Here is a 22,876-nt window from a genome sequence, read left to right on the forward strand (position 1 = left end):
GCCTTCGAGTCACTGAAAATTGTCCATTTTTGTGGCTGTTGGTCGTTGATGAATTCAATGCGGCACGAAGAGCTATGAGCTCTGCTCCCGTTGATGTCGTAAGGTGGGAGGTCTTGAATTTTCTTGTCGTGTCTTTTATCGGTATAACAAATGATGCCGTTGAACTCTTCTGTAAAACAGAGCCGTCGGTGTATACGTGTAAACAGCCTTGATACGTCTCGTATAAAAAGAGCAGAGCAAGCTGTCTAAGAGCAGGTGATGACATATCTGTTTTTTTCTGGATGCCAGGTATAGTTAGCCTGATGTTAGCCTGAGTCAGGCACCAGGGAGGAGTCGAAGGCCTGGCGGCGGGTGTGAAGCATGTCGGCAAAGAATCGCGGTATGTGGTGACCGTTTGGCAAAATGACGAACGTGGTCTGTCTGCTGGTAAAGAGGCTAGGTGGTGGCAGGGTGTCCGAGCAATATGCCTTATATGTGTCCTGAGTGCCTCAACGTCGATGTGTGTCGTGATGAGGTGGTCACCGGCGATAGCTATAGCAGCCATTGTCGATGCACTACGAGGCAAGCCGAGGCAAATCCGGAGTGCCTGGGACAGAACGCTCTGTAGCGTTCGAAGGCTTGTTTTGCTTGCATTGGTCAATGCCGGTAAACTGTGCCGCAGAAAACCGAGAAAAAGTACTCTGTACATCTGTAGCATTGCACTGGGAGACATTCCCAAAGTCGTCCCTGCAAAGAACTTCAGTATATTATAGATGTCCATTAACCGTCCCTTCATGTACGAAACGCGATCGCTCCATGATAGATTCCTGTCAATTATGACGCCCAAAAACTTGTGCGATCGAACGTGTGGTACAGTTTGACCATTGATGCTTATAGTGTACTTATCCATAGGCTTTCGTGTAAAAGCTACGAGGGCGCATTTCTCGAAAAACATTTCCAAGCCTCGATTTCGTAGGTAGTGTAATGTTTCAGTGGCAGCTTTTTGAATTCTCCCTCGTAACTGCAGGCGTGTTACAGCCGATGCCCAAATGCAGATATCATCTGCGTACATTGATAGCCTGCCCATGCTTGGCAGGTGCTCAGTGAGAGCAGTTAACGTAAGATTGAACAGCACAGGGCTGAGTACACCACCCTGGGGGACGCCACGGTGGCTGTAATGTGGAGAGGTTGGACCGTCTTCAGTGCTGACAAAGAAGGATCGCATTGACAAATAACTACGTATCCAGCGATACATCCGACCACCTACTCCTATATCTTCGAGAGCGGTGAAAACAGCTTCATGCGTAACGTTGTCATACGCCCCTTTAACGTCTACGAACAAAGATGCGCAGAGACGCTTACGGCCTTTCTCGTGTTGGACCTAAGTGACCAGGTCGACTACGTTGTCAATCGATGCTCGACCACGCCGAAATCCTGCCATGGCATCTGGGTAGATAATGTTACACTTCAAGAACCACTCCAGGCGTTCCAGCATTATCCTCTTCATAACTTTGCCTACACAACTAGCCAATGCGATCGGACGATAAGATGAGAGCTCCAACGGTGACTTGCCTGGTTTCAGAAGTGGAACTAGGCGACTTGTCTTCCAGCTTGTCAGGAGCGTTCCATCTTGCCAGGATTTGTTGTACAACTCCAAAAGGAAGATTCTCGCGCATTCACCCAGATGACACAAGGCCCTATAAGAAATTCTATCGGGCCCTGGTGCCGACGTGCGTTCACACAAAGCTAGTGCTGCTCTGAGCTCCACGATTGAAGAAGGCATATCCATGCGGGAATCCAGTGTTTGTGGAGTTAGTCGAGGGCAATAGGCTATTGGGCCCTGCGTGTGGCCCAGATACTCTGGCACAGAAGTCTTCTGCCACGTCAATGCCGCGTCTCTGTTCAGAAAGTGCGAGAGCCCTGAATGATGACCACTGAGTGGGTTTTGTGCGGAGACCTCGTACCGTCTTCCACAATTCGGATAAAGGTTTTCGTGGGTCAAGTGACTGACAAAAAGCCGTCCAACGTTGTGACTCGAGTTTAATTATCCGGCGCTGAATCTTCTTTTGTATACATCGAGCAATTCGTAAGTCTTCTATTGCTTCCGTGCGTCGGTATCTTCGTTCAGCACGCCGTCGGATTGCTCGAAGTCATTCTAGCTCGATGTAAAATTCCGTTACTTTGGGAGAGCAGGTGAGGGTACACGTAGAATCGTGTATTGTGTTTTTAATTATCTCCTCTATGTCGAGAGATACGTTTGCTTCACATTGCTCTTCCATGCGAGACTACAATTTCAACCAGTCCACTCTGTGAACACTATCGCGTATCTTAGCATGGGACAATCCTTCGATTTTGACGGAAGTGGGAATGTGGTCACTTCCATGCGTTTCTAGTCTGGAAACCACTCAGCATGCCTGACGAGGCCTCGTGAGACAAAGGCCAGGTCAAGGCAGCTGCTATACCTTGAACCACGTAGGAACGTTGGACTGCCATCATTTAGCAAGAAAAGTTGGTTGTCGGAGGCGAAGGACACAAATTTTCTCCTTTTAACATTGGTCTTCGAACTTCCCCAGATTGTATGATGGGCGTTGAGGTCACCAATTATAATGCATGGGTGAGACGTTGCTGACAGGATACCTTGTAGTCTTGTATGGTCGAAACGGCTTGACGGAGAGAGGTAGGCACCCACAACCGTGATGGTAAGTCTCCTTTTCACTGTTATACTTATATATTGATTGTCGTCATGGGATGACACTGAATGATGGATGTAGGTGAGGTTGCTGCGAACAAACATCAGAACTTTGCTATTATCCGCAGTTGTAGACGACACTCTTCTGTAGAGACTTGCCTGCCCCTTTGCTCTTTTCCAACGTCTGTGTTTGCCGCGCTGGAAACTGCAACTGGCGATCTTTCCCGGTGCGTCGACTTATTGCTTGAAGTTGGCGCTGTTCGACGTTAATACCATCGGCGGCGACGTCGTCTTCGCGAAATTTTCTCAGCAGCTTCTTTGTGGGTTGAGCTGTCTCGTACCATTTGCTTCAGAATAGAAAGTTCTTTTTTTATGTGCGGGCATTATTTCGAAGAAGCCTTGTGAGCACCCTGACAGTTAGGACACTTCAGTGTGGTAGCGCTACAGTTGTCTTTCGCGTGTGGTTCGGCGCACAGGGGGCATACTGTGGAGCTCCTGCAAACACCCTTTACATGGCCGATCTTCTGACAATAGAAGCATTGCACGGGTTTAGGAATTAACGGTCGAACTTGTTGACGAAAGTGGCCAACCTTCACGTATGCGGGAAGACAGTACCCTTTGAACGTTACTCTCACACAGCGTGTGTTACCAAGCCGTTCAACGCTGACAATGACGTTGTCTTGACTCGCTGGTTTTATAAGTATTGGAAGGTCTGCGTTTGGGATTTCCGTGTTAATGTCGTAAACGACTCCTGATGTGGTCGCACCGTCGGCTGGTATGATGGACCTAACTGAAATGTTTCCCAGTTGTGTTGCTTGTTGCAGCGTGCTCAGCGCACTCGGGTGCACCACATCGACAGCCAGGATGTTTCTTGTTGTATTAAGCCGTACGTCTTTAATCTCCATCGACACAGTGTTCTCGAAATAGAGCGAAAGTGCTTGCCTGTTCAGAGCACGCAGACTTTCGGTAGCGTTCTTTGGCACGAACAGGATGGAATGGGGCCATGGCTGGGGCGCCGTTTTCACGGTGGCTGTATGCTTGACACCGGCAATGGATTGATGATCCGTCGCTTGGCCTTGCGGTGCAGGACAGGTTGAAAGCCGTCGTCTGAGGACTCGTCGCAAGATGCGTAGTACATCTCAGTGTCATTGCTCTCACTGGATGTGTTGAAGGCCAAACCACCCAGCATTGGCTATAAGCTCGAAGATCCTGTTTTTCCCGACATTTCCCAGCGATGCTCGACAAAAGACATGAGAGAGTGCGCAAATCCTGTTCTTAGCTCGCGTCCAGCTTCTTCAAATGCTCATAACGCTGGCGCCTTTCAGGAGGCGTGCATTAATTTTATTGGCACTAATTAGAATTATGATTGTTTTGGTTTTACATCCCAAAACTTTGATATGAATATAAAAGAAGTAGTAGTGAGAGCTTCTGAGGTTCTTTTACGTGCAGGCATATCTAATCACATGGGCTTCTAGCACATCGTGGGGAACCGCGGCAGATACACGGGATAAAAAGACTGACAATACTTGGCGCTTAGTTGTAGCGTTGGCATTTGAATGATTGGCCCAGTCCGATTGCGACCGCTGCAGTCTGACCCCGCGACACTCGGGTCAGCATTCGCGCTTAGTGCAGCAATGCAACGTGTGCACCGAACTAGCCACCCTATCTGAACTAACTCACAAAAAGTGCAGCATCACATGATGGAGATGTGGTTGATCTAAGGACGTTTAATGAAGGAAGAATAATGTCTAGACAATACTTACATTGACGCGATTTGCGAGTGGTTCAACGTTGCAACCTCGCGAACCTCACAGCCGAGAAGAGTGGAACCAAATAGAAACTTTGCAGACACTACAAGGAAGAAACGTTGGTATTAATAGGATTTGTAGCTTAGCGACCGATTCTGCAAAAAAACAGCATATACATTTTCCTTTATTCTAGAACAAAACAAATTGCGCATCTCAACACTTTTCATTCAGCCAAAATGTCCTTCTGAAACATTATTCATAGTAACAACAATAATTACTGCAAATAGAAGAAAAAAAGACACAGTGCATTAGCACAGCGTATTAGGTGCGTGTATAGTCTTTTAGGGGCCCGTATTTTTGTCGATTCACTGTACCAGACGGCCACAAAGTGTTCATTATTTACAGGCCTAAAACAAGGCTCACAACGCTAATTAACAACGCCAAATAAAGTTGCAATGTCTAAAATAAATATAAACTACAAAAGTAAACGTATATTCATTCGCAACTATTTAGCTAATATCACGAGAAATATCTTTTAAATCATACGGCTGTGACCCACGCAGCGCAGGAGAGACACCCCCATCTTGGCAAGCAGGCGATTGCCTGCTTGCCAAGGGTGAAACTTGATTCGAGCGGGGTCGAGATGACTTGCTGCGTCGATGGACGTCGGGCTTGGTGGAGTAGAGTTGATCGAGCCATGGCTCCAGCCGAAAATCGATGGAGCCTATGTGCTGCACGTCTTGCTTCGTCGCGCGCTCGCAGCGCCTCCCTCTTGCTTTACGCACTTCCTCAAGATTCATGGTAAGGGAGATACGTTTGGTGCAGGGCTTAGAACTACAACCAGACCAACACAAGAATAACATTTGCGCAGGATCTGGTGCGTAATCGGGACTACACCAAGAACTGTGCGAGAACTCCAATGACACTATACGTTTACCGTAAGCTTAGCGCTGGATTAGAATACAATAAGCGCTATAGTAAGCACTGAATTCCTTTCTTTGTCCCCCTTCAACACTGAAGAGCAGTCTTTCGGGACCACTACGGAAACAATATTACTAAAATTTTTTTGTGAGCATTAGCTGCTTTGACTATTCCTATCTATCTATCTATCTATCTATCTATCTATCTATCTATCTATCTATCTATCTATCTATCTATCTATCTATCTATCTAGCTATCTATCTATCACTCTATCTATCTATCTATCCATCTACCTATCTATCTGCCAAACCACCTACGTCTTCACGCTTTCATAGAGACCTCCTTCAATTAAATTATATGAAAATTGGCAAGGCATTACACCACTTCACTTGGAACATGAATGTCAAATCACCACATGACATCCATAACGTGCCTACCCTCCTCGCTAATGCACGCCATGACACACATAAAGGCAACTCAGTCTTCTAGAGGCAATTTTCTTAACAACAATGGCACCCAAAAGAATAAGGCATCATATAAATCTATGAAAAACTTGAAGGATGGTGACAACAAGAAAATCTTGCCATATAGATGCCGTGTACTTCATGACACACATGACATGGTCTTGGTGCCCTCGTGGTCGTTTTAACTAACTTGGTATGTACCATTATTGATTCGACTTCACATTTAAGTACGACAAACACGAAATATATGTTATGCGTTAATTTATGCATCGCATAGCGCCATTACGGCCGTTTCATTAATTTGGTAGATACCAGAACGTGTATCTCTTGATACGACTGTATGACAAATATCAAGGATAGATAACAATATTATTTTAATGGTGTGTGTGTGTGTGTCATCTATATGATCACTGAATAACACATATGGCATAACGCACAAGTTATCAAGCCACCTTGGTCATTTCATTAACATGGTATATACTATACCGTAATTAAGAAGAAAAAAAAGTGGATGAAAAATTAACCAGCTGTGAGCAGGAATCGAACCTACGACCTTTGAATAACGCGTTCGATGCTCTAACCACTGAGCTACAAAGCGGCCTTACCTCCATCCACTTTTTTTCGGGTTTATATGTGAATTTAGAAGTATGAGTGTCAGTCAGCGCCATCTATGGCCCGATACAATTGTTTATTGAGCCATCTATAAGCCAAGCGACGAGCGTGAAACACTCTTTTATGCGCATGTTTGGCGTCACGTAGCACGTGAACTTATTACGAGCGGGCAGCTGATTAATAGTCCCTCGTATACAACCTAATGACACCAAGTCTGCCAGTACGGGACCCTCGTTTAATGAAATAAGGGAAAGAAGTGTATACCTAAGCGCTCGTTTTTCCGTGTTTTGACACAATATTAGTGAGATCTAAGAGACAGTAATACCAAGGAATGTACAGGGCAAGTTATTAGAACCAATGGTGGAGGTTATTAGACCAACTTGTAAGGTAATAGAGAAGAAAGAAAAGTGGGTAAAAAGATAACTTGCCGTTGCTGCCCACGGCTTTAGCCGACTGAGCCGACCTCCACGTTGCGTGCTTGCCGATAGACTATACGTTGTGCGGCGCCACTGTTATCGATGTGGACTTTGTACGGAACATGAGGGGGGCAGAGATGGTAAAATGTACCTCCAGGGCACATACAAATGCTATCTCGATCATTACCTTTGTTTGTACCCCTAAATGCCCACTGGTTTTTAAAAGCAGGGTTATATGGTCCAACGCCGAGGTTGCGACCATTGATAGCCAATAAGGCTGCGGCTTGTCCCGAGTCACAGATAATGCCTACCTGCCTGGAGGATCCTGCCGACCTCGGGCGGTGAACATTGGTCCGGTACACAAATGCCCATTCGGGGCCTGGTTATGTACAGTCCCCAAGACACATCAAGGGTATCCTTGATGACCTGTGTGGAAGAGGTACATATATTAGAGCACTGCACGGGCTCGGGCATACACGAAAACTCTGGCCCACCCCAGCCCATGGGCCGGACCGGGCCAGGTAAAGTAGGTTTCGTGGAGGCCCGGGATTAAAGCTCCGTGCTCAGGGCCGGGCCCGAGTTTGAAGTGGCGGGCTCAGGTCGAGCTTGGACTTCACCAAGTTCTTAAAACGGGATTCACACGAAGAATGAATACATGGGGTATAAAGGCGGAGAAAAGTGACGTCAACAGGCAAGGATAAGTCTCCCAAAATATCCCTCATTTACACGGACGAGGCAAACGGTGGGGGAGATCAGTGTGGCCAGATCCTCCACCATATAATAGAGCGGGAGCACTGAAGAATTCTTTGACCCCCAGTCATAAATATCTTTGGTCTTGAAAGGGGGGGGGGGGGGAGGGTCAAAGCTGCGTTGTGTCTCACTGTAGAAGAAGGAATGCGATGGTGTTTCGTGGGGGAGCAAAGTGCTCGTCTGATTTGACGGAAGTGCCCGTTTTGCACCCCCACTGCCGCTTTACTGCATACGGAAACTTTCTTGTTTGCATGTCTTTTTTTTTTTGTGGATTGCCGACACGGCGTTGTCCTAGCTTTGACTCACCACCACAAGTTTTTCTTTTTTTGCGACATTCCGGGCAGCGTAATTGACAAACACTTTTTTTTTACTACGAAATTGTTCACAGCCTCTCTGACTTGTCAAATACTATACGATTGTGTCGGTATATTGAAATATCAGCATCTTTCAGTGTCGGTTGGCTCTCTGTGAACGAAAAAATTATGCTATCAAAGCATTTGTCTCATCAGAACAACCGAGAATGTGAAGTATGTCTTGTTTCTGAAAATAAAAAGCAGCTCTCGGATTCTACGGTTGCTTATATTTTAAGCCTCTAATATTGAATGAAGTGGCCCGTTAAAAAAGTTTTGTTATAAAGTAAGGCATCTCCATCAATCTGAACAAGCAGTGAAGTAGCAGCACCAGTAGCAACGAAAACAGGCGATGTCACAATTCTCTTCAGAATAACCACTTTAAAGAAAACTAAATATCACTCCATAGAGATGGTAGCGCTCTATCATCTGCTCTACTATCGTCTCCCACACACCAATATTTAGGTTAATTTTACTATAGTCAAGGAAGATATGTCCCGCAAGCGAGGACATTCTTCTACGAGAAAAAAGAAAAAAAAAAGTTGCTTGATCGTTCATTTTCGCCATCACGGTGCATGCAAGTCCAGAGCGCTGCCGCCGCGTTCTACAGGCACTGCAGGAGTGAGAGCTACAATGTGGCCAGAGACCCACCCGAAATTCCGCTACATTCCCCGCTGCACGGGTATCGTTTGTCCCAATATTCCATTGTTTGACCAGTCGGAGAGACGATCCCCGCCTCTTCCGAGGAGCCGCGAGGAGGTTGCGTCGCCACACTAACCCATGACGTCATCGTTACGTGATGCGCCATCCTCGCCTCTCCTCCGAGGATTTCTCCCTCGTGTGAATCCCGCCTAAAAAAATACTAAAATGAAAAACTGATTGGTTTAGACTGACAATGTGTTAGCTGACAACTCTAATGTCATTTCTTCCCCCACCATAATTCAATTGACGGAAAAGAAAAATAAAAGTTCCCTTCATGAATTTGACGCTGTATTCTCCGAGGATGGCGTCATGGATTTCAGACTGTATTTGTCGTATTTCTGGAGCACTGGTTCATTGAACTGTCCTGGAACTTAGCACGTCAAATCTGCGGACCATTCAGAAATAAATTTAGTTATTTTTTTGCCGTTTAGGATCTACGTAGGCCTCAGTAGACGCCGTTTTAATTTTGACAACTTACTGCGTGAATGTCAAGGTTGTGTCGCCAATCATATTTTGTTTTTGCCCCTTTCCGTGCTTACAAAGAATGTTGTCAAGGTGAGCGTGGTTATTTTGAAATAGCAACAGAATAATTCACTGATAATTAAAAATGCTTCACTTAGTATTCCTTTCAATTTGTTGAAAATAAGTTGCTTATATGTATATACCTAACATTCTATATCGAAAAAAATATGTCTTTTGTTTGGCGCAAGACACCTAGAGCTATATGATAGACAAGAACTGAACTAATTATGCTTTTTGCATAAGAGCCTACTTGACTTGTTTCGAACGGGCGAGCTAAAAGTAGATAGACGTGACGCTGCCATCGTTAACAACTGGTTTACCTGGGCTTTATTTTCATTCTTTATTATTTGATATCCTAAGTGTACTTCTGTGATCACACTAATTCAAATATACAAATTTATAACTTGTAATTGCAACAGCTCTAAAGTTGGGAAACGTTCTCGAATATTTCAGCCCATTCCTAATACTGAAGCACTGAATGGTGCCTCGTTACGCAGAATCCATATAAGGGCAGGAAAAAGTTTTTGAATTGTTCTTGTTTATGCATAGGAAGGCTCAGATTAACGTCGAAAGCTGCATGGTTGAAGGCTTTCAGTCGTCAGTGTAGATTCGATGGAATCGGTGAGGGCTAAAGCATTGCTGGCTTCTAGTTTCTCTTCGATGTAGGCAACCGTCGTGCCTTTGCTCACGTGCTTGTACTCGTTCCTGAAGTTCGTGAGCATCACTCTTGCATTCTCTTTCGCAGCTCGGCTATTCTTCTGGCGACGCAATATTCGCAGTTGATCAACAGGTGCTGGTCGCCCTCAACAATTCCTGACATGTCTGTTGATTCTGGAGTGCCGACGGAAATGCTGACGCTGGAGCGAGGAGGAATGGTGACTTGGTCTTAAAGCACATTTAAGGTGTGCCTTCCTTACCAGGTGTACGGCAATGGTGCATTTTTTTGTGAATAGTGTTATAGACTTTGTTCTCAGCTGGCTGACGGCACCATGGAGCTTTAAGAAGTCAAAACTAAGGATGACATCTCTCGAGATATGCTGTAGTACGATGAAGCTTGCGGGAAAATCTTGCTAATAATGGTGACTCTGGCTGTACAGATTCCTGACGGCATAACTAAGTGACCTCCAGCAGTACGAAGGTCGGGGCCTTGCCAGGCTGTCCTTTCTTCAACTTCGCGGCGGACGTCTCACTGATGACGGAATAGTCAGCTCCGGTGTCGACCAGGGCTGCTACGCTGTGGCCGTTGATCAGGATGTCGAGGTCGCTAGTTCGTCTCCTTGAGTTGCAGTTGGGTCGTAGCGTCGGATCATGGCTACGATACGATCATGGTACCGCTGCTTCCGCTGGCTTGTACCGTCAGGTATTCTGCTGGCCGCGAAGTAGTGACGTCAGAGCTGCGTTTGAAAGGTGTCACGTTCTTGAGGCTTCGTCGTCATCGTCATTGGCGGCAGCGGAGGATCTTCGGTAGTTCATTGTACAGCAACCGCACTTCCATCGGTTTCTGCCCTTAGTTTTCCTCAGAAGGGCTAGGCGACCGGCCCTGGTATGGGCCAGAGTACTGCCGACGGTGCGGTGAAATGTAACGGCCGGGTGAGATTGAATGAGATGATCCCGGGGTGTCATCTGCGCTCCGGTGAGATAGTCGGCGATGTCACGTGGTCTTTCACCCCACTGTGGACGTGACGCGTCGATGGCGAAACCACGTAGTCCCGTCTGGTGGTTCTTGCAGTGGCGGAACGTGTTCCCGGCTTCACCACAGTGGTAGAAGAGTGGGCGGTGGTCAGGGGCATGCCAGATGCCAGTCTTCCTTGACGCATAGCGCTGGCCGGTCAGCAGGCGGTATGGCGTCGGCGGTGATGGCGGTGGTGCCTTTCGGAAGAACTGCGGTGGGGCAGTGTCCTGACAAGGGCGTGGAGGAGCATTGCGGTGCACTGCAGTGGCATAGCTCAATGCTTCCGGTTCAGGCTGCGGTGCTTCTGGGATTTGACACTACTGCCGAACTCCTTCTCGGACAACGTCGGCGATCAAATTGGCTTGATGATGATATATGGTGTTTTTTTGGCGCAAGGGCGATTTGATGGCCAAAGAGCGCCAGTTCATGGGACAAAGAGTGTGGGCAATGATTGTGATTAGCGGCTGTATAAGGGCCATAAAATTCCTCGCAACAAGGCGGGTAAAAACATACAAGTAATAAAATCATGACCATGCCGTGAAAGGTGTGTGTGGTGCGAATAGATGACAAAAGTTAATGATAATAAAAACGATGGTGGACATGTATGGCATTAGCACAAGTACCTCACACGTTCATACCCTTGCGTCCAAGGGCCGTGAGGCAAGTGCTTTATTGTGTAGCCACCACAGCGAAAACCTCTCTGGAGAGGTCGTACTACGGTATGCCCGGGTATATGACATGAAAGCTATGAATTTCTTTTAAAAACGCTAACAATGATTTGTGACTAAAAAGCGGTTCCCTACCGACGAACATTGCAGGGTGTAAAGGTATATGTTGTCGGTAGAGTGAAGGAAAGTGTTGTTTTCTTAGAGTGTTCAATCGTTTGCACTGAATTAAAACGTGAAGAACTGTTAGTGCTTCACCACATCTGTCACACAATGGTGGATCGCCACCGGAGAAAAAATATGAGTGTGTCGTGTATGTGTGTCCTATCCTGAGCCTCGTTAATGTTACCTCTGTGTGAGGTGATTTTGATACTGGTGGCCAATGGCCAAGGTGTGGCTTGATAACTTGTAGTTTGTTTTGTGTGTGTGTATCCCACTTGCTCAGCCAGTAGTCCCTGAGTTTTCGTTTGAGTGACGGCTTAAGATCAAGGGCCGGAATTGATGAAGGTGTAATGGCGGTGCTTTCGTGGGCGGATGCAGCAAGCTGATCCGCCATCACGTTGCCTTGAATTTCACGGTGCCCTGGCACCCAGCACACAACAACATATCGGTTGAGTGTGTAGAGTGTGCATAAAATGGAGTAAAGTGAAACGAGGACAGTGTTTTTTTTGTTTTTTAAGACTGTGCAGAGCCGTTACCACACTGAGGGAGTCTGTATAAATTACTGCTTTTTGTATTTGTGATTGTTTGATGTGTTTAGCTGCCACAAGTATCGCGTAAGCTTCCGCTGTGAAGATACTTGTGCCTGAATGTAGAGGGCCAGCATCCGAAAAGGAAGGGCCAACAGCAGCGTAGGACACAGAGGAGTTAAACTTAGAGGCATCTGTAAAAACTCAGGACGTGTGTATTTGTGTTAAAGTTCCAAGAAGTATGTTCGAATATGGGCAATAGGCACATGTTTAGTAACTTCTAGAAAAGACACATCACAATCTATAGTCTGCCACTGCCACGGTGGCGGGTATGCTACAGGAGCCATTAAACTGTGTTCGAGTGACACTCCAGTGTCCTCAGCTAGACCCTTCAGGCGAACTGAGAAGGGCTGCCTCATTGAAGACCTGTTTTGAAAAAGAATGGAGCTCGACAAGTCATTAATAGTAGAGTATGAGGGGTGCCTCTTGTCTGCTTTCACCTTAAGGAAATATACAAAGGACATGTAAATTCTTTGCAGATGAAGCGACCACTCATTTGACTCAACGTAAAGGCTTTCTACGGGGCTGGTGCGAAAACCACCCGTAGAAAGGCGGATGCCCGAATGGTGCACAGGATCCAACATCTTCAAAGCACTTTGAGTCGCAGACTGATAAACAATGGCCCCATAATCTAAGCGGGTACGAATAAGGCTTCTATACAGGTTCATGAGGCATTTCCTGTCACTACGCCACGTAGTACGTGACAACACTTTTATAACATTCAAGGCTTTTAAACACTTTGTTTTTAAATACTTTATGTGGGGTACGAAGGTCAACTTGTTGTCAAAGATTAAGCCTAAAAATTTATGCTCGGCTTTGACGGACAGACGTTGCCCGTTCAGTCGAATGTCAGGTTTCGAGTGCACGCCTCTCTTTCGAGAGAACAAGACACACGTGCTTTTTTGTGGGTTAAGTCAAAATCCGTTTTCATCTGCCCATTTGGAGGCCTTATTTAAACCCAGCTGAATCTGCCGCTCACACATGGCCATGTTGCATGACTTGAAGCCAAGCTGAACGTCGTCGACATATGTACAATAGAACATATTGCGGGGAATGGACAAGTGCAAAGAATTCATTTTAATAATAAAATGTGTGCAACTAAGCACACCACCTTGTGGCACGCCTGTTTCCTGGACAAATGTTTGGGAGAGCACACTGCCCAGACGGACACGGAATGTCCGGTTTGACAGGTAACTTTCGATTATATGAAACATTCTTCCGCGCACACCAAGGTGGGACAGGTCTCTTAGAATTCCGAAACGCCATGTTGTATCATAAGCCTGTTCGATATCGAGGAACACAGAGAGAAAATATTGTTTATGGATGAAGGCGTCTCTGATCTGTGCATCGATACGAACAAGGTGGTCTGTGGTGGATCTACTTTCTCGAAAGCCGCACTGAAATGGGTCCAGCTAATTATTTGTTTCAAGAAAATGTACAAGTAGGCAGTTTATCATTTTTTCGAAGACTTAGCACAAGCAGCTTGTAAGTGCTATAGGCCTATAACTCGAGGGTAAAGAAGGGTCCTTGCCGTCTTTCAAAATGGCAATAACAATAGCCTCTTTCCAGGAGGTAGGAATAGTGCCAGAAGACCAAATAGCATTGTACAAACAAAGTAAGGTTTTTCGGGTTTCGTTTGGTAGGTTTTTTAACATTTCATACATCACACGGTCAGAACCTGGGGCAGAAGTACTGCAGGAGTTTAGAGATGTTCGGAGCTCAGCTAGACTGAAAGCTTGGTTATATGCCTCGTATCTGGTGGATTTGTGTTCGAGTTTCTGCTTTTCTATTCTTGTTCTGTATTTTTGGAAAGTGTCAGTATAGTGGGACGAGCTGGATACCCGTTCAAAGTGTGCACCGAGGAAGTTCGCCTGATCTTCCAAGGTATCACCCTGAGTGTTTACGAGTGGGAGTGAGTGTACTTTTCTTCCTGCTACCCTACGAACCATGTTCCAGACTTTGGCCTCTTGTGTATACGAATTTATTCCTGATAAAAACTTGTGCCAACTTTCTCTTCTGGCCTGCCGACGCGTTCTCCTGCCTCGAGATTTTATTTTCTTAAAACTCTCAAGGTTTTCCGCTGTTGGCGAGTTCCGCAGCAATCTCCATGCCCTGTTTTGTTCCTTTCGCGCATTACGACACTCCGTGTTCCACCATGGGACGTGTCGTTTGCCGGGCATTCCAGATGTTTGCGGTATGCACCTGGCTGCTGCGTCAGTTAGAAAAGCTGTGAAATACTGCACAGCTTCATCTATGTTTAACCTACATATGTCTGTCCAACTCAAACGTGTAGTGTTATGGAACTGTTCCCAGTCTGCTTTGTTTATCAGCCATTTGGGAACCTGTAGAGGACCTTCATATGTTGTTTTTGAACTCAGCACTACAGGAAAATGGTCACTACCATATAGATTATTTATTATTTTCCATTTGAGTAGGGGTAGGAGTGAAGGTGATACGATGCTGAGGTCGATAGACGAGTAAGTTTTGTTGGCAACGTTATAGTATGTTGGCTCTTTCCTATTCAACAAACAGGCACCGGAAGAGAAGAGAAATTGTTCAAAGAGACAACCTCGTGCATCAGAGCGAGAATCGCCCCACAGTCCACTATGTGCATTTAGGTCCCCAAGAAGCAAATAGGGTTCAGGCAGTTCATCTATTAAAGACTGAAATTCACGTCTTTCAAGACGGTGGTGGGGAGGTACATACAAAGAGCAGATGGTGACGAGTTTGTTTAAAAGTACCGCTCGAACAGCCACTGCCTCAAGGGATGTCTGGAGTGGTAAATGAGTACACGCTACTCCTTGGTTAATAATAATGGCTACGCCACCGGATGACGCCACAGCATCATCTCGGTCCTTTCGGTATATGACGTAAGCACGTAAAAAATTTGTACTGGAGGATTTCAGATGTGTTTCCTGTACACACAGCACTTGAGGTGAGTGTTTGTATAAAAGCTCTTGGACGTCCTCGAGGTTTTTAAGCAGGCCTCTGACGTTCCAATGTATAATTTGTGTTTCCATATTGGAAGTAAAGTAGTGCTGTGTGTACGTTAAGGGAGTGACTTGTTTAAGCTGAAAGGTCGAGCTCAAGTAGCAGGGCTATTATCAGGCCCTGTTATGAGCTTTTTAGTTTTCTTGGCGCGCTCCAGAGAGCCGCGCCGCTCTTTTGGCTCCAGGGGTGCCGCCGTATCCATTGCCTCCTCGGAGGCACTGGATGCCCGCTCATGCGAGCTGATTTTTCGAAGCTTGGGCCTCGCCTGGCGAGGTGAGGCCTTGAGACCCGAGGACCCTGGAGTCCCTGGTCTCTGTTCGATAGTAGGCGGAGTAGACTCAACTACTGCCGCCTTGGGGGCAGGCGCCCCAGCCGATGGCTTGCTCTGCACAGGCCGAAGGAGTGGCGAGGGCTGGTGCGACACTGCCCCCTGGCGCGCCGCATCAGCATATGTGGGGCCATAAAATGGCGAGACTCTTTTTCTTGCTTCTTTAAATGTAATGTTTTCTTTTATTTTTAAAGTGTTGATCTCTTTTTCGTTTTTCCAGAAAGAACAGGAACGTGAGTACGCGGCATGACTACCGCCACAATTCACACAGTGTGCAGGTGCTTCGCAGTTGTCGGACGCATGGCCCACGACTCCACACAGAGCACAAGTTTTCCGGCCACGACAGCTTTGCGAGCCGTGGCCATATCTCTGACATTGGAAGCAACGGCGGGGGTTGGGAATATATGGCCTCACAGATGTCTTTGTATACCCAGTCTGAATGGTTTCCGGCAAATCGCTCGAAGCAAAGGTCAGTACTAAGTGTTCGGTTGGTATTTCTTTTTGATCTGTTCTTATCTTAATACGCTGTACATTTGTCACGTTCTGGCTCTTCCATCCTTCCAGAAGTTCAGCTTCGGTCAGGTCAAGCGAATCTGCGTCCAATACGACCCCGCGAGATGAGTTCATGGACCTGTGTGGCGTAATACTGATGGGTGTGTCTCCAAACGTTGTGATGGTGTTCAGTTTATCGAATTGGTCTTTGTCATGTATTTCAAAGAGTAGATCTCCACTGGCCATTTTGGTAACCTTGTACCCGGCACCGAGAGTTTCGGTTAAGCATCTAGAAACTACGAAGGGGGATACAGTTCTGGCTTGCTTGTTAGTTTTTTCGCAGTGTATAACGTGGAAATGAGGAAACATTTGTCTTGGCCGGATGAAAAAATTGATGCCTTCGGTGCGTACCCGCTTTGAGGAGGCACGATCACTGAGTAAAGGGAATGCTTTCTGCATGCTAATTGTATGTTGTTCAGCAGCGTTGGCGGCCACCCACCACGGAGCCCAACGAGGGGACGCTACAAGTTTGCGGATGCTGAAACCTGCAGACGCCAGCCGTACAACGCCACTATAACCCAATGCGCCTAGACCAAGGTAGGCTATTTATTTGCACAGGGTTAACCCTAGCCGCCAGGAAGTTTGGAAGTAAACGGAAGAGAGTAGAAGACAGGAGAGATAAACAGTAAGAGATAAAGACGAAGATGTAGGGAGAGAGAGATAGGAAAAGGCGGCTGCCGATTTCCCCTGGGTAGGTCAGCCCAGGGGGGCCGTCTACGTGAAGCCGGGGCCACAGGGGTGTGTTGCCTCTGCCGGGGGCCTTAACGGTCCAATCACCCAGCGTCGGCTCAACCCCCAGGATCCCCTTTTCCCCGGACATGGCAAAGCCACGCACGGCTAGGCGTGGGAGGGAGTAGAAACTCCCCCGTTAGCTCGGGTCCGTGGTGTCGCTACACACCAAACGCCTACTTGCGCAGGCGCCCCTGCGGGGTCAAATTGGCTTGAGGCTGCGTCAAAAGTAACAGCTTTCTCAACTCCTCCTGCGCAATCGGTTGAGTGGTCTCGCGCAAGTCGTCGGTACTGAAGGCATCGGCGCAGTTGAATGAGGCGCAGCGGTTGTACAGAGTTGTGTGCATCTTAAGCCCCTTTCGAGAGTCATGGCCTCGGTAAAAAATGCACTGACAGTCTTGGGCGGGTTCTGAAGAAGTCCCGCAAACAGCTCTTCTACTAGCTGTTTGCGGGAGAAGTCACGCAAGCAGCAAGTAGAAGTAGGCGCGGCGTAATTTTTCCTCGTGGTCTCAGCTGTTCAAGGCGGCGACTTGGTCGTATATTTTGATCCAGCTTTGTGGGTCGTCATCTGACGATCCATGGGACGTTGGAGGTTCCTTGGACTGCCGGAGAAAGACTGGGGCAGGCTGCTTGGGGGCGATCACTGTTGATGCTGGGATCCGGGGTTGCCTGGCTGCTTCAGGAAGGGGCCTATACTCCGGTTGCAGTCCCCTCTGCCTGCGGCTTGTTCGCTGCTCAGGGTTGGCTTCGGTGTCTTTTCTACTGCTTGGGCTGGGTTTACGGCTTGAAGAGGGCGTCCGGAACATCAAAGAAGTAGCATATTAACCAGATGTCACGGGGTCATGACGTCGACGAAAAAGCAGAGAGTACGTTGAAGATTAAGAGAGTACTGTTTATTTAGTTGAACCTCTACCCTGTAAACGGAAAGTCGGACCACAGTAGCAGACTTGCACTAATAGTGCACAAATGGAGTGTCGGCCGTCAATCAACTGACAAGCGGCGAAGCGTATCAGCAATGTACACTTGCCATCAAATATTCTAGCGTTATCGCTGGCGGCATCGTAAGTTCCAGAATAAACTGTAATGTTCACAAAGTGGGCGTATCCTTAACAAAATAATCTACCGCCATCCCGAAGCTTCTCCAACGATGTACTGTAGGCATGAATTGCGCTGAGAATAACTGACAGTGAAACGGCGCGATAACAAACCTTGAGGACGGAACGTGGCAATATTATATAGAGCCTCCTGGGAGAAAAACGACAAGAAGAAGCGCTTATTGCGGTTCAGGACATTAGTATACTTCTATTCGTGCTGTATCGAAGTTTTTCCGTGTTCTCAACAATGATTACACGAGGCGCAGGAAAAACGGTGGAATTTCTAAGTCATGTCGTTGCCAAAAACGTCTTGGAATCAGTTTTAACGATGTGTCTCCAATACCCTAACTGAAAAAAGGCAAGCACTAGAAAATACGAATCTAGCAAATTTTTAAATTCATTGCCTCACAAAGCTTGGTGAACGAAGTCAAAAGCCATTTAATGTCTGAGCAGTTCTGCGTCAAAATGGCAAAGAGGCGAAGATGGTACGTCAAAACATAATTAGCCTACACTTGTTGAATATTCGAATGAGGTGCAAGCGTCCAAGAAAAGGGCACATTAGTATAAAGAAAGACTGGCGTTATTACTCTGCAAGGAGTTTTGGAGCAACACAACACCACGCTCTATCTGTACTTATTGCGTGGAGTCCAAGGACTGGGCTCATTAGGACTGTGTAAGGACCAACAGAGTGAATTTCAATTATTTCTACTGCAGAAACTGCAAGAATGAATTTTTTCACAATGTGTTGTTTTCACCCATGCAGCGTCTCGTTTCGCCGCGCAGGTTGGGGCAAAATGAGACATGTGGAGCATTTTTCATTTCCAAGATAATGTTTTGAACGGTGTCCATGTAGCAATATTTATGTAGCTCATACCATGTACACAAAGGAAGTTTTTGCATTAACGTTTAATTGTCAGGAATGTAATGAAAAATTCTAATGACTATTTTAAACTTTTTGTGTTTTTTACATCACCCTATACTTTACATGGTAGCCGCGACAGCGCTGTAATGGGCAGGAATAGCATAGGTCCTTTTAACAAGATGTCGGGTACAGTGTATTCGCTAACTAAACGACTGGCTTAAAAAATGCAATTATGAATTCCGACCCATGTGAGGTCCTTTCACTTTGACCCATTTACATTCAAGGAGTATAAGCGTCGAAAAGCCTATTTGTGCTTTTATTACGAAAGTGGAAGAAATCCCCAAAATAGATTGAAATTTTTTCGTCCACCTCCTGTTATTCATATGTTCGCATAGTGCAATGACTCCTTTCTGCCAGTACAATATCGGTAGCAAGACGTACATTATTATAATAAGAAAAATAGAGAGAATGGTGAGGGACAAGCTTAACTGCAAGGAGACGCCGCCAAAGAAGAGTGTTCACGTGATAGCATTAAAGAGCTTGTTTTGCTGAATATTAGGTAATGATGTCGGTGGGAGCCTCATTGGTTGTGAGAAAAGAATCTTCATCTAGTGCTTGACCGAAAAATGGAGAAAGATGCAGATAAAACAAATAAAAAAGACAAGGAACCAAGCGCGGATCGAACGCTGGACTTTCGCGTGGAACGACTGTGCTCTACAACACAAGCCACGTCTCCGTTTTTCTTTTTCACGGTACAGCAAATATTGCCATATATATCAATACGAGAATAACTTCTGCTTGTAATTGCAGTGAAATTAACATTTATGGTTTGATCGACTGATAAATGGATGAACGTCCCCAAAACCACCATATGATTATGAGATATACGCCATGGTGAAAGGTTCCGGAAAATGCGACAAATGGGGTTCTTTAGGGTGTACCTAAATCTGAGCACACGGGCCCACGTCATTTCTGCCTCCATCTCAAATGCAACCGCCGCCGCCACAGCCGTGATTTGATCCCACGACCTGCATGCGGGTCAGCGCGGTGGGGTGTTAACGCTTTACCAACACGCGCGCCATGTATACAGGCTTCCAAATACAAAACCTAATATCACAGTAATATTGCATGGTACAGGCGTACGTTGCCATTAGGCGTAACAACACCTGATTATCATAACGACATCATGGTTCATAGCGTGCCGCTTGTTACAAAACACACACACACACATTATTGCGTGTATTCTATTAGGACGTGAAGTGGGTGCATGAGAAGTTTAAAACCGTTTCACGTGCATAATTGCTCGTAATTTAAAGCATGCTACCCATCACAAAGATTGCAGTCATACGAAGAAGCTTCACTTACACAAGCCATTTTCAATTTTATCGATTACATTGCATTAATCCACGAATTAAACTTCTCGAGTAACACCATACAATAAAACGTATGCACAAATTGGTTGAAGTAAACACAAGAGACAAGATATTGCTATCGCGTTCAGCTCCTAAAGGTAAATCTTGAGGGTCCCCCAGTTTATATACTTGACATTCTAGAGTGGCACGACACTCGAGAACGAAAGAAAAGAAGGGATGAGATGAACAGCTATGTTCACTGTACAGAAGCCCGCAGAGGTCCTAAATTTGCTCTATTGGCGGAACCAATAAATAACAACTGGTCACGCCTTCATCTTTCGCAAAGCAAATGTTGACTACATTTCTGCGTCTTGTGCAAGCAGGGCGAAAATCATTAGCGTCGCAGGATATTTGGTGCAATAGTACATGGCGTACATGGCGTGTACAGGGCGTGCTCTGTTTTCTTCATCTTCCCACCGACCAGATTCAACCGAAGCAACCTTCGAGCGAATACAACAGTTGAATCGGCCTCTTGACCAGTTTTCTTTCAGGTGTACGAAGAAATTCCATCCTTGCCTGGGAAATCTTTTCGCGCAACGGCATGCAAAAAAACAACCTGTAAATCTGCCACGAAAAAAAAACTACTAGATTGTATACACTATATAGGAGCCGCCAGAGATAGAAATAATGCTGTGACAAATTTTTTCTTCTTGCCACCGCTCCTTATATGCATTTCTAAAAGTACAGTTGGCCAAATATTTAGCTATTGTGCATGATTGGCAGTTTTCTCTGTGTAGCTTTGCCACATGATTGCATTAATTTCAGTTGAATAAAGGACAAGCGTATGCCCGTAAAACACATGTCAACGAAGCAATTTTTTTTCATTCGTGAATATTATGGTGCTGGCCGACAAAAATGTGGCCACTGCGTACAATACCTAAATTTTTGGCCGACTGCACACATGGTGACTGTGGTTAATTATCCTTTTGCCTAGGTTACTGAAGTCTGAACATAATGAATTTGGTATTTCTCTAAATCTCTTAGTTTGGCGAGGTACTACCATGCTAAAGAGAGGTGCTACATGTCTACAAGAGAGCACGATAGGCTTAGTCATTAGACCATGCATGCTTTATATTTTATTAAACCGCAATGTAAACAAAGGGAAGAGAGCATCCTGTTCCTTGTGCCTTCTGTTTTTTTTTCTAGATTTTTTTGCGATCCACATTGAAGCTGAACTCATGCTGCAAATCACTTTTCCTGCTACAATATCTCATGCGAAACGCTCTTGATGATGCTCATGGTTGATGTTTCGGCACCCTTTACGGATGCCTTCTTCACAATCATAGTGAACAAGGCTCCCATTATGAGTCCCGCAACCTCAACGCATTTTGATTGTCTTGTAGTCAGTGTCCTCGTTTTTTTATTCGATAATTCTTCCCGGCCAGACTGGTCTCCGTCGAATCTTTGGTTACAGAAAAATTGCAAAAATTTTTGCAGAGAAAAGTATAGGTATACAGAGCACCACTGCCAAGCAAACATTAATTCCAACCAGTATATCAGCTCAGCTGTTTCCACCCTCAACCCATTTTTAAAGGCAATTTTGTATGTTAAAGTATAATTGTTAGTGAAGCATGCGCCACCAAAACCTAGATATTTGCCACTTAAGGCACTTTGTTGTTGATTCCGAGTTCACGTGCCACCTGCTTCAGAAGGACCAGAGAGACCACAGAACCGATACGTCTTCGGTTTATGTTGACAAGATGAGATTAAAAAATATAAACAGAGCGTACCCCTGGCCACTTCTTCCTCGCTTCCGAGCACCATGTTCAATCTGTTTTCTTCACCTTCCCGCCAACCAGATTCAACCGAAGCAACCTTCGAGCGAATACAACAGTTGAATCGGCCTCTAGACCAGTTTACCTTCAGGTGTACGAAGCAAGTCCATCCTTGCCTGGGAAAATCTTTTCGACCTTGCAGAGTTCCCACTGTGTTCTTTTTCGCGCTTCTTCGAGCAGAAGTACATCTACTTGTTGTATACTTGTGTATACTCTATTTTTCTACTGGAACTCAAGCTCCCTCAGGTACTTTTTTTTCATCTGGTCCACCATGCCTGTTTTCTTGCACTCCGGTAATTCAGCAAACTGTATTCTCCGATTCAGTTGTCTTGCTGCTTCTTCATTGCTAGCCTGCCTCCCATAACGTCCACCGGTGTGAAGGGTTGTGAATCGTTAGGATCGTCATACACATAAAAGGCCGGTGTTAATTAGTCCTTCTGCTTGAACAACCACAGTCCGTACTTCTTCTTCATCCAAAATTCGAGCACCCATAGTTTTTGCCGTGGACATTTTGAAGCTTCTGGTCAGTCTTTCATAAAATCCTCCCCACCACTAACTCTACAATAACTCTACAAAAAACTTCCATTTTGTAGAGCTAACTCTACAATTCTACGTAGAGCTAATTTTCAATAAACTTCCACTTCATGTTCAGGTTACTTACATTCTTTTGCAACACTTCATCTTTTATCTTTAATATCTTGTTCATCTCTTTCTCAGACTTCTTCAACGCTCTTGCATTATCACTGTATATTGTACACAATCCTTTTTTAGCTACGAATTTTCGGAATTCTTGTATAAACGCTTCTGATGACATCCTATTGACCAACTCCAGTTGTACGGCTCTTGTGACTGCACACGTAAATATCACAATGTAGAACTTTGTAATTTTGTTGC

General features: G+C 45.7%; 1 protein-coding gene across 1 annotated transcript in view; it reads right to left on the reverse strand.

Moving 5' to 3' along the window:
- Positions 1-22,876, reverse strand: part of LOC119160819 (nose resistant to fluoxetine protein 6) — a 277,772-nt gene that overhangs the window by 151,086 nt on the left and 103,810 nt on the right. Inside the window, exons 3-4 of the mRNA XM_037413067.2 lie at positions 7,141-7,255; positions 4,432-4,519 (exon numbers count right to left, since the gene is read on the reverse strand). Coding sequence (XP_037268964.2) covers positions 4,432-4,519; positions 7,141-7,255 — 203 coding nt within the window. The remainder of the gene's footprint in view (positions 1-4,431; positions 4,520-7,140; positions 7,256-22,876) is intronic.

This window comes from Rhipicephalus microplus, chromosome X (genome assembly GCF_043290135.1).
Source record: "Rhipicephalus microplus isolate Deutch F79 chromosome X, USDA_Rmic, whole genome shotgun sequence".
NCBI lineage: Eukaryota > Metazoa > Arthropoda > Arachnida > Ixodida > Ixodidae > Rhipicephalus > Rhipicephalus microplus.